This window comes from Saccoglossus kowalevskii, chromosome 1 (genome assembly GCF_978046115.1).
Source record: "Saccoglossus kowalevskii chromosome 1, keSacKowa6.1, whole genome shotgun sequence".
Lineage (NCBI taxonomy): Eukaryota > Metazoa > Hemichordata > Enteropneusta > Harrimaniidae > Saccoglossus > Saccoglossus kowalevskii.
In genome coordinates, this window is record NC_140641.1 from 12,532,618 (window position 1) to 12,545,036 (window position 12,419).

General features: G+C 37.8%; 2 protein-coding genes across 2 annotated transcripts; one reads left to right on the forward strand and one right to left on the reverse strand.

The window, feature by feature from the left end:
- Positions 1-951: 951 nt before the first annotated feature.
- Positions 952-9,089, reverse strand: LOC100378832 (snake venom 5'-nucleotidase-like). The gene is made up of 8 exons (XM_002738676.3): positions 8,742-9,089; positions 8,086-8,296; positions 7,657-7,842; positions 6,631-6,843; positions 5,291-5,530; positions 4,584-4,739; positions 3,936-4,136; positions 952-1,148 (listed from the first exon to the last, which is right to left on the reverse strand). The coding sequence occupies exons 1-8, from the start codon at positions 9,087-9,089 to the stop codon at positions 952-954; spliced, it is 1,752 nt and encodes a 583-aa protein (XP_002738722.3).
- Positions 9,090-10,128: 1,039 nt separating this feature from the next.
- On the forward strand, positions 10,129-11,950 carry LOC102804639 (galactosylceramide sulfotransferase-like). The gene is made up of 2 exons (XM_006821390.1): positions 10,129-10,161; positions 10,814-11,950. The coding sequence occupies exons 1-2, from the start codon at positions 10,129-10,131 to the stop codon at positions 11,948-11,950; spliced, it is 1,170 nt and encodes a 389-aa protein (XP_006821453.1).
- Positions 11,951-12,419: the final 469 nt, after the last annotated feature.

The following is a 12,419-nucleotide window of genomic DNA, read 5'->3' on the forward strand; positions in this document are numbered from 1 at the left end:
AATCATTAGTTTACATGTACATAGTATAATGTTTTAAGGCCTGAAGAGAACACGAGGAAGTTTGAACATTGATAGAACCATTGTGATACGTGCAAAATCGTGCACGGCTGTTCGTTCAATTCAATATCATTTTATTTTATATCAAGAAAACTCCAAATGCCCTGTACTAATAACTCTGTTACTGTTTTGATTTTCCGAGATAATAAATGAAACCCGGTGTTTCAGTAGTTCGTGTTTCAGTAGATTAGGGTTGCGTTACGTAGAAAGGTAGAACAGACTTCAATGAGATGAAGTCAAATCAGAGCTCTATTAGGTCCATTTTATTAACACGTCATTGGTGTCAAAACTACTTCCTCCAAAAATATGATAACTTGAAGTATTTGCATTTGTTCTCAAAGTACAATGCAGAACTGTGATTGGTTCAATTCAAAGTGGAAAATTCCACTATCATAACTCCCAGTAATTATTCTTAGTTTACAGGGTTAAAAGTTATAAAAAAAGACGACAAGAGCAACATCTAACTTGTAACCTTAAATCACTAAACAAGACACAATGTAATATAATGTCATACAACACATGTAAACAGTAGAAATATGAACCATGTATGTAAATTAATTTGTAAATGTAAAGGAGTTCTCAGCGATACTAACTACTGAGCTATTGCGCATGCCGATGGGTGTTCCTGGGATATAGATTCGTAAGAAAGGGACAAAAAGTGTTATTTTGATTGTCACGTGGTTGCGTTGAATTATCCATCAGGAAATTACAATGTGTACAACACATCATTTACTCATTTTTGACCAAAACTGCATGTTTATATCTGTAAACTCTCACCCTCCGGTGGTGTTTTTATTACACAATAGAATGATTTTTCGCAAATTGAATAAATATAGTATTTGCTCACACGACCATAACAGTATCACAATGAGATCTCATATTACCTATCGCCGTCTACCAAATTGGTCCTGTATTTATTAACACGGTCAGTATTACCAAGTTTAGTGCGGAAGTTGCAATGTTCTGTTTTACAGATGCGCTGACGTCACATTCCTCTGTTTCTTCAGCAAAGATAATTCTGTTTTCTATACCAGTGTACATAGGTGTCATGGTTGAAATGTAGTCGACAATGACGTCAATTTCATCAGCACCTGTCGAAAAATTTAAAGTTTTAAAATGTATTCGTATCAGCACTGCCATTGTCACGTAGGGTATTTTAATTCAGATAAAAATACCAGTATGGACATGTGACTAATTTTAATAAAAGATATACCATGTATTAAATATATATATATAATGTAATTACAGCAAACTTCAAAATCAGTAAGCAAATTTGTATAACTTATAGAAAACAAAATGAAGATTTGATTTACTTTGGTATCATTTGTAACTACATATGGAAATAAAACATGACACATAAACAATCTACTGAAAGTTGATGCTACAAACAATCTACACTGTATCCCACCTAGTTCTTTATTGATGAAGTTATTTGTCAGTTGAGAAAATAATCTGTTCGATTACATGCACGTCCAACCCATTTGGCAATGACGCCTCAGGTGAGCGAATGTTGTATTGGTAAGTATATAATGTTGTTAAAAGACTTTTTTATACATGGAATAAAAGAGACCATTCTAACAAATGATATACCATTCTGATAGAAAGTAACATCACTTCTCGTGTTCTATTTGTTTTCGCGGGGCGTTCCCTGGCCGATTATCCCAACTCAGGCATTGACAAGATGCCCTGTCCACTATCTAGGCAACAAGTCAACTATCGTGTCAATTTTACAGATCGTGAAGGTGTGCGACTTTCGTATATCCATACAAATCAGGTTATGATATTAGAAGCGATGCATCAGGTATCAAAGAAGTGTGGTGATACACCTACATCATCCCTTTTCCATCCATTGTCAATGGGTGATAGAATATCTGGGTTAAGATAACAGTCATACTCGAGTCTGTCATGAAGTACGTAACATGTGTTGCTCAAAAATTGCCCTGTCTAGTGTTTGTTTGGTAAGAGACGTATTCTTTAGTTTTGCTTGCTTGGCTCTCAGTATAATATGATTCGTGAATTTCCCTTTTTCACCATACAGGTCACAGTTTTTCAGCATCATTTTTCAACATCTTGCCAATACCATACAGTGAAGATACAGAGTCACACCCTATGATTGCATGCAATGCTGGGAGTATTGTACTGAACACATCACCAAGCGACTGACATACATCATGAAAAAGATTGTACCGCCTTCTGTTGACAGTTGCTGGTGTACGAAATGAAAGAAATGAAAGAAATATGCCAATATGAAAAAAAATCTGTATCTAGAGAACAAACAAACAATCAGTCCATGTTATGCCATCCTCTCTGAAATCATCGTCTGTTTCTGTGCATTTCGTGTGTAAAAAAAAAAACATCAGTTGCATCCATGGTAACATGTGAGGCGACATCAACATCACCTACATTCCTGGCAGCTGTAAAACACGACAGTAGATTTGTAAGGTAAGCACTTATGTAAGGTCTTCAAACGTGCTGTGGTTAATTTCTATTCAATGTTTGAATAGCTGCCATGGAATCTTGCATAATTACACTCGTCTTGTTCCTTAAGCCTTGTTTGTTGTCTGCATATTTCCATCTTCAATAAATAGTGATGTGGGAATGGGTGTGATAACATAACAAATTCCATCTCCTCCTGCTTGTGCAATTGACAGTGCCCTGCGACAAACCAACTCTGGTTTTAGATTAGGTTATATTGTATATCCACTACGCTGAAATGTTGATTATCGCATTTGTAAATGTTAACGAACCCGATTTACCGGCGCATGGAAACTTTTACTACATCTTTGTAACAGGTAGACAGGACAATGGCTATTGTAATGCTTGTGACTAGTATCCAAAGTGTAATGTATTCCCATGTTTTTATGCAAATAGGAGTACACCTGGGTTTTTCTGCACATGCTCATTACACAAGGAACATTCAGCTCATGCTCAGCACAGAACAATAGAACACTGGTCTTGACTGTCTACTGAGTACAGTATTATTACATGGTCTGACAATCCATTGCAATCCGACACATAGTATAAATCATGTTGTGTAGAACATTTTGGGATGACAGGCATTTTTTCTAGGAAAACGACTGTCCTGCTACCTCAAATAACTTTCTCTGAGAATCTTATGGTTTTGTTTAACAAAATAATGTTCTTGTTCAGATAAAATTTTTGGTCGCTAAATATCCATGAGATTTGTGATTTTGAGCCATTTATCATTGGTTCTCCTCATGAAAGAAAAAGTTAAAACACTTGTGCAGTTAGTTTGTGTTTTGGGCATTAATTCATTGTGTAGATTTCATTGAATTTAAAAACTTTCCAGTTTGATAAATATGGCTGGAAGAATGCGATTTAACCGTTCTTTACTATTATGGCTATCGAAATTAAATATGGAAAGACAACATTTACCAACCATGGTAATTGTAGTTGCCAAGAATTTTGAGAACATTCCGATGATAACCGAGCAATGTGGCACATGATTATGTTATGAAATAACACCTTAAAGCGAGGGAGTCGTCACCTGCGCATGCGTCAGATGGCCATAGCGTGTCATTGCTTATAAACAAGCGTCTACCCATGAGCCTTTGCGTTTTAACGTGTGTTGTTATCATCGCTTGGGACTCAGTTTCCGTGATTGCGCAGATGACGACCCTGCTGCTTTGATTGTTCTCCAAACAAATATTTGTACTAGAAAAAATGAAGGTTGGCGACATGTATCAAAATCAATAATTATGTGTCATTTAAATATATATATATATGACACATTTTCCGCCCGTATTTATTAGATCAAAATCCGTGATATACCTTAAACATAATAAATATTAGAACCGAAAAAAAACCTTTAGTGAACAACAATTTAACATGGCGAACCAGCACGCTAGTCTACTCACCTGTAATTTGAGATAGCTTATTGTCGTTTATCATATCATATCCGCCGCCACCCGATGCAAGGTAGTCATTACATATAAGTTTGTATACAAGGTTATCGTCCAAGGGCACTGATTCAGGTATATCACAATATGTGCATACAACGTCTGCTGTTGATACCCGAGAATATGCTGGTTTGGTGAGGTCATAGGTCACTCGTATACCTAATATTAAAAATAGGCCATATTTATATGCTCAACAAATTCTACAAATCTACTCACTTTATTTACTCATATGAGGTTATTACGAGGACACCGCAAAGTATGTACGAAGACAGTATAGCGCTCACTATCGACCAACATGCAGCGGAGGTCGATGCGACGGCGTACTGTCTGAGTGCATACTTTGAGGTATCCTCGTAATAACCTTATTATTATACACCTTTTCCTTCCAAGGATACATCATGGGAATGCCAAATCATTCCATATAGCGTAATCATTCCATATTTGAAATTTGAATTTCCTTATATGGTAGGATGAAAATACCCCATAAAATACCGCAACATTACGGCACGCTGTAATGTATGGTGTTACGGTGACAGATGTATAATAATAATTGATATTATTCGCAAACAAAATGTTTTTATATGAGTAATTACCTCAGAAGCTCACCTGACATTTGCAAAAATCTGTTTTGCTGTGTAACGCCATCGTATTCAGACACAGCATATTCTAGTGCCTCGCGGATGTAAACACCCTGCAGTTCAAGCAAATCCAGCGTGTCGCCGTAGGGTAAAGCATTCATGACGTCACCGACGGTGATATTTCCTGCAACAGAATCGTCAGATTACGAGTATGTAATATTGGGTTGGGTTGATGTCATCGCAGAGTAAAGTGTCCATGGCTGTATTGTAGGATAATGCCCTCATACGACGATTCTTCTAGGATTAAAAGTACGACCCGAAATAAAATGTCGAAACAACTGGAGGTGTTATATTCAGAAGAATCTGTGTACGAGGGTGCTATCTGACTTTCAAACCCACCTAATGCTCAGTTCTCCACCAATCATAATGGCGGATGACTTTTCATACAAAAACAATGTAAAGCATTATATGTATGTACGACTGTTTTAGTGATTGTAAGACGACTAACTACGACGTAGACTAAAAGAAATGGCGGATTGTGTGACGTACTCGAACAAAAATACCACGTGACATTGAAACCCGCCTGTTGGATACGCGGGACTGGTATATTCAGTTTTGTACATCAAAATTTAATGAACATGCTTGGTATACTCAAGTAGTTATAAATCGTGCAAAATCGCAATGAAAGCGGATACAAAATTATGCACTGAATTGGTAACTTGTGAAACATCCAACCTTTATCAATGGAGTCTCCGATACTATCGCTGTTCCATATTACCATGTTCACGTCTCTGTGATCCAATTTCTTGTAATGGTATACAGCACCATCCGTTATTAGGTTGCCAAGGTTACATTCCTCCAGACGACAAGAGCTTGCACGGCCATCTAAGTAAACATAACTTTCGCCTATGATCTCGCATGTCTCGGCGTCGAGACGAGATTTCCATTTCTCAACCTCGGCCTGCGTTTCTTCATCTGGAAGGACAGACAAATTACGAACATAAGAATATGCAACACGCGAGATTTCAACTCGCGACCACGCCAAAGCGCATCGCCACTGTAACAGTAAGCAGACGCGCACATCGACACGCCACACCATTTCAAAACGACGGCTTTTCAAAAGGCGTTTATTAATTTGAATTTCAATGGTCTTATCAGACTGAAAGTACTGATTTTAGTTCTGTACAACTAATGTGACCCACATACGCACACACTTAAGGTGTCCATTTCCATTACTACTTGAAAAGTTACTGTAAATAATTATTGGAACGATTAACTTGACCTATCATTTATTTCCATAGTGACCACCCTTTTGTAATTATGCACTAGAATCATTTTCAAAAGTAGACTAAAATAACTGATATTCTGGAGTGGACCCCTGGCAAAAGCACGCACATACACAGTACAATGACAAGACACAAACACGAACAAGGCTTGTAGAATACTGACAACATTTTATTGAATTACATTTAATTCAATTACATTTGAATTACAGCGCATACCAGATGTACTGGCATAACCAAATGTACATTTAAATAGCATATCAATAGTGTGTACAGATCACTACAATAACATAGTAAGACTGACACAAAACTGCTCTCTATGAGATGATTGGGAATATCGAAGTCGCTAATGAGTACCGATTGGTGGAGCCGTAACGATGGAAACAGCTGCGTCATGATATATCCGAGGTAGGTAACCATATTGATGGGTGTATGCAACTATTTCGCGCCTGTTGTAATTCTACCATCAAATTAAAGATACCAAAGACTACCCAAGCGGTATGTCGCCAGAATCAAATTTCAACAAGTTGAAATATGTTGGTAATAAAAATATGATCAATCATTTTCTGTGTAAATATATATCGGGATTGGTAATTTGCTTATGTAAACACACAGAAAGGATGATGAGACAACCAGCAGTTTATTTTGTCGTGATGTTTTCCCGTAAGCGAGGCATACAACTATATCGAAAAGGTATCCCTAGCTCAATGTTAATATATAACGGTTCTCATAATTCATATTTAGTTGGGGAGCACAAATACGTGCATTCCAATACCAGAGTAATACACTCACCCTGTGCCACATTGCTGTCCAGTATTATCGGGTTGCCGTCATACGCTGTCAGGATACCGTTATCATCGAACGTCATACTTAGATATCCTAAATACTTTCCGTATTTATATGCAGTTATGACGGGAACCTGGACCGAAGCATCGTGTGATGAAGTGACCATTGTTGGATAAGGACCTTCAACTATGTCCTCATCCTCTTCGGCCGGTGGCGTACCTATCAGATCGATGTAAAGCAGAGTACGGATGTCATTTTAAGTCATTGCAACAGAGATCTGGATATGAACACACAATAATCAACTGATCTATATACACCATTTTATTTGTACACAGATGACGATATCTTCCAATATTTGTAGGAATGCCGATGCACCTAAACCATAAGCATCTACTATTAAATTACACTTAAATTACACAAACTGATCATTATTATGAGTAAAAGTTATGTTTAATATTTCCAGTTCCAAATTACCGGAATTGACCACGGAGGGCGCATCGAGTTTAATACTTGTAGTAAATTCTCCTTGTTACTGCACAGTTGGTACATTTGAATATACGTATAGGTAATAACGTTTGTCTCGTTTTTATGTTTTACACAAAACCGAAAAAAACTCACATTTCCTCATAAATAACACGCCGTTTGCGGCAATTAGAGCAGCGCCCACATTGTCTAGCAAGGAAAGGTGTGTCATTCAGGCACATCTTAGTATGTACCTAGTTTTCCGCTAATTATCGATCGGCAAACATAAAACGCCAAAATAAGTATTCAAAATTCGTAATCCAATGATTGCCTCGCCACCCCACCATAGCACTCACTCCGGGCTTCTCCTGACTCGAAACAAGTGCTGCCTTCTTTGTTGATCGTTTTTTTATCCAAAGAGTAACTCTTTTAAATATTTTAGAACATCTCCATATTTATAAAATCACCCAGCATTGTGTTTACAATCGATTGTGACTAATTACTACTGCGACTTTTCCCAAGAAAAGCGTCTTCGCATTTCTTACCTCATTACTATTAATTAAATATTACCTGTATACAGCAATGTGTGTGAGTGACCCCCGATGACCAGGTCAACACCTTTTACTTGCTCTGCTATCTCCATATCTTTAGTGTACCCAGAATGCCCCAGAGCAATGATCTTATTGATCCCATCATTCACGAGTATATCCACTTCCGCCTGAACAGCCTCGATTTCGTCAGTAAATATAAGATTACCTGCAACACCACAAATCGGCAGTGACAGAAAACATCTTCAATGCAAGCACACATGTGTACACACATAGCGTCGCGTGTCGTATTGCCAATTAGTCTTTTTTTGTCTAATTCAGATTGCTGCCAAAACTCGTTACGATACTCGTTCATCATTAGAATATACTTTATGAGTAGGGCGTATTTATGTGTGTGGCCACTTAAAATTCAAATTCAAGTTCAAAATACTAATATGATGATTCAAAATACCTGTAGTAGACCCAGCAGTTTCATCGAGGGTGTAACCAACCAAACCAATCCTTTCTCCGCCTATCTCCAACACAGTGGATGGGTAATACAGTCCGTCAATCGACGGTTCATATGTTGCGTCGATATTTGCGCTAATCACAGGGAATGTCACATTGTTTAAAAACGGTATTAAACCGTCGATACCGTTATCAAATTCATGGTTACCAAGTGCCTGTAAAAATGGACCATGTGAATGTCAAACATTACAAAAAAAGTATTGTAATGTGTTGATAATGTACCATTTTTTCATTTAGACCTGTTAATGTCTGGCCCATCCGATATCATGGCGCCATGACGCAGTGATAACGATTTTTAACGGGATTTCAACAAACACAGTGTACGTGTAATTGTTGCCTGGCAAAAAACAGCTGTATGGACAGGTACCTCGACGGGCGTATATTTAGGATAAGACGTTTTGTACATTCCGACGATCACTATTCGCCAAATCACGGATATTTTTTTTAATGAACTCCTAAATAAAGGTCAATCATGACTTACGAGATCGCAATGTAAGTTCATACCCATTCACGTGAAATGCTGTAAAACGTGACGAAAAAGCTTACTGATATAGAATAAAGATAGCGTGAGTGTCTATAATAGCTATATAAACTACTTACCATGCAGTCATACTCCAAACTGTTCATGAAATAGGAACTAGGCGCGCCGTTGAAAACATGAAACCACGCGGTACCCGAGAACTGATCGCCGGCATCCACCAGTAGCACATTGGGGTGTGTGGCGCGTACTTCGGTAACCGCCGTCATGAGCCTCGCTATCCCACCATAGCACTCACCCTGGGCTTCTCCTATCTCGGAACAAGTGCTGCCGTCTTTGTTGATCGGTTCAAATCGTTGATGGTAGTCATTGGTGTGCAATACGGTCATCTGGAAATCGGCAGTGTTGTATACCACTGCCTGTGAAAGAATTATCGCGACTATTAACGTGAGTCTTCTCTCAAACTGCATCTTGTTGTTTTGTGTTCTGTAGCACTGACGGTATCCAAATTAGGCAGAATTTGACCCGAGAAAAAGAACCGGTTATTAAACAAGCTGTTTGGTAAGCCAATCGGACACAATCTTGTAATTAGCTTCGTGCTGACTGTGATGTCACTGGATGTGTGCAAAGTTTTATTCAAGATAAGATACTTTAAATTAGATATACGATAGCTGGTGTCTCTGTAACATTGCGGTACATGTCCAATATCACTGGCGTAACAAAGATAGCATTCACGTATGTTTTCGTGCCAGACACCACATAGATAACCCATGTAAGAATCTTTTGCTGTCACAGTATTTGAACAAACTTTGATTTAAGGCCCGATAAAGTTTGTAATTTGGGGTTTATTTTAACCCATAGTCACTTAGTTAGTCGGCATGTTGTCAATCTTTCCCCGCTCAGGAGAGTTAGTTCCATAATGATGTTGCTAGGCAATTAGTAAATAATATTACATACGTTGAATCCGGTACTAGGGATAAATATTCACGCTATAAATTGTTAGTAATGACATCTAATTTCATAGTGTCATCGACAATGATGACTAATATATTAAAATTTGATACCATCATTATCAGCAAATTAAATGAAGATGTTTTCCTCATTTCTAAATGGCGGACAAACAGACAGACAGACAAACAGACAGACAGACAAACAAACAAACAAAATACACGAATGAATGAATTATTGCTATCGCACGTTACTGGCGTGTGTGAGCGAATTTGTTTTTAACAGCGCTTTCGGTGGATAGTCTCGTCGGCTATAAATCGCTCTCTGGCGGTGTCAACCACATACATATATAAACATATAAACTGTTTTTACGTTACAACATGATTAATTTACTGACACATCATTATGACGATTCCTCCATTTTCCAATCCATGGGTAAAATATGCTAATGAGGATTGCATTCCTTAAACACAGATATTATTTGTACGGTTTACACACAGTATAAACACAGTTGAGTGAATCGTCACATTGTTCATTTCAATGCTGTATGGTAAAGCAACGATGGGTTACTTCAGGCAATGTCGGCACTCAAAGGTTGGTATAAGGCGTTCGCTTTAGTTATATAACCTCGTACTATAACAGGTATATGACATTATACGCATGAACAATATGGTACCAACATACATATGAAAACAAGGCGAGTCTTTTAAATGTGGCTAATTTCGCACTACGGCACTTCTCATTGCAACAGTTGTCATTACTCAACTGTACAAGTCTTGTTTTTCACGTTTAACGGCATTATAATTTAATTTGTAAGGTAATCTGTAAAGTAACAATAATTGAGTGGAGTGATCAAAATTCTCTCAGATTTATGTAAATGTAGTAAGTAACGCGCCCAGTAAAAGATTCAACCAGCACTGTGGCTGGCTGTACTATGTATTACCGCATATACCAACAAGAAAACAAATGTTTTGATTTTTACCGAAGTTTAATTTGTCACTATTCAAGCTTATTGCCGATATATGGCTAATCGAAAAACCTAAGAAATTTTTAAAATAAGTGATTGCGTACTGCGCTCGTTGATTTGTAGTTGGATTCAACTGCCATCGAATTTAGAAATATTTTAAAGGCAGGCAAGGCGATATTATCTTTTTCACTGTTTTTGTAAAATATGGGAAAATACTCTCGTAATACTCTTCGTATTATATCTATTATATTACCCAATATTATTTTAATTAATTTACAGGCTCTATCTGGAATATGTCTATCACTCATTGCTGTTACTGTGATAGTGACATTATTGACAGATTATTATTGGAATAGAACAATATTTAAACAGAAACCCTTATTTGCTACAGCAACCGTTGCCAAGAAACAGCAGTGTGAACAAAAGTCTAATATTGTCTTTGTCAAAACACATAAAACTGCCAGCACGTCACTCCATTGCATCTTCTGTCGCTATGGATACACTAATGGTCTTTCCTTCGTCTTCTCTAAATTCAACACGCAAAATGGGCATTTACGTCACACTCCTCTGCGGCAGGATCGACTTTTGCCACCCAATGGTGGCGCTGTCGTTGGATCACCAAGCAAATACAATATTCTCACTGGCCACGTTACATATTCGAAAGCTCGGATCGATCAACTCATGGAAGATGGCGCAAAATACGTTACTATACTGAGAGAGCCAGCCAGACAGATTGAATCACATGCTAATTTTTTTGGGTACGCAGGTCATACTGCGGAAGGGATAGCTAGCTTTTCGAGAGACCCGAGCCATTTTGAAAATGGCGGAAAAGCAGGAAGTCGAAACAATCAAATACGAGAACTCGGTTTATCACTAAGTGACACGGCAAACGAAACTATCGTTAACAAAACTATACATAAACTTAACAACGAATTTGATTTGGTTCTCATCACTGAATACTTCGAGGAATCTCTAATTTTACTAAAAAAACTTTTATGTTGGGAATTCGAAGACATTATTTATTTAGCGAAAAACCGAAGGTTAGAACGAGACGAGATCACGGACGAGATTCGACAGCAAATTTATGATTGGTCAAGGGCAGACTTTTTATTATATCGCTATTTCAACAATACACTCTGGAAGAAAATTAGAGAGTATGGATCTGGATTTAAGGATGAATTGCAGAAGTTTCGAAGCTACCTGAAGGGCACACATGACACATGCACTATGACTCAAAACGTGCAGATTAACACTATGAATAAAATAAAACATTTGGAATATTCAACTAAAAATCAATCGATGTCTTGTCGGCATTTGGCGAAGTCGGCTGTTGAATGGTTCCAGCTCATTGCTATGCGACAGTACCCGAGACTATCCAGGGAGTTCTCTTTGATTAATCGCAGCAAAGATTCATAATAACAATGATTTAAATCTACTTATCGTGTTGCATATAGTTGCTACAATGCCATTATTGGCAAAGACGAAAGTCCGCTTTAGACTGGAGTAACCCCCCCCCCAGGACTACATCATGTATGTGCTAAATCAGATTAAATTCACCATTCGTGTATTGTCATTTTTAAGGAATGACAGAAATTTAAACTCTGAATGTCACTGACATAAAGACGAGATGACGTACATACTCGAAGATTTTTAGTCCGTATCCACACGGGTTAGTAACCGTCACGGTGGTACCCTATTTCGGTATATTCAAACACTTATGGATACTGCCCGCAACGGTATTATTTAGAACAAAGCGCAATACGTCGTAAAGAGGTTCGCTTGGCGCCCTCCGAGTTGGATCACGGAAGCTCGACAAACTACAGGCATCAAGGCATCATACGTCCATTCTTACACAGCACATTTACAAATATTTCATGTATTAAAG

Excerpts from the sequence above, each read along its gene's own strand:
- LOC102804639 (XM_006821390.1), top strand. The coding sequence starts at position 10,129 with ATGGGTTACTTCAGGCAATGTCGGCACTCAAAG. Across the intron at positions 10,162-10,813 it reads GGCAATGTCGGCACTCAAAG|GCTCTATCTGGAATATGTCT; the intron begins GTTGGTATAAGG and ends ATTAATTTACAG.
- LOC100378832 (XM_002738676.3), bottom strand. The coding sequence starts at position 9,089 with ATGCAGTTTGAGAGAAGACTCACGTTAATAGTCGCGATAATTCTTTCA. Across the intron at positions 7,843-8,085 it reads AACTGCTGGGTCTACTACAG|GTAATCTTATATTTACTGAC; the intron begins GTATTTTGAATC and ends GTGGTGTTGCAG. Across the intron at positions 6,844-7,656 it reads ACACACATTGCTGTATACAG|GTACGCCACCGGCCGAAGAG; the intron begins GTAATATTTAAT and ends TCGATCTGATAG.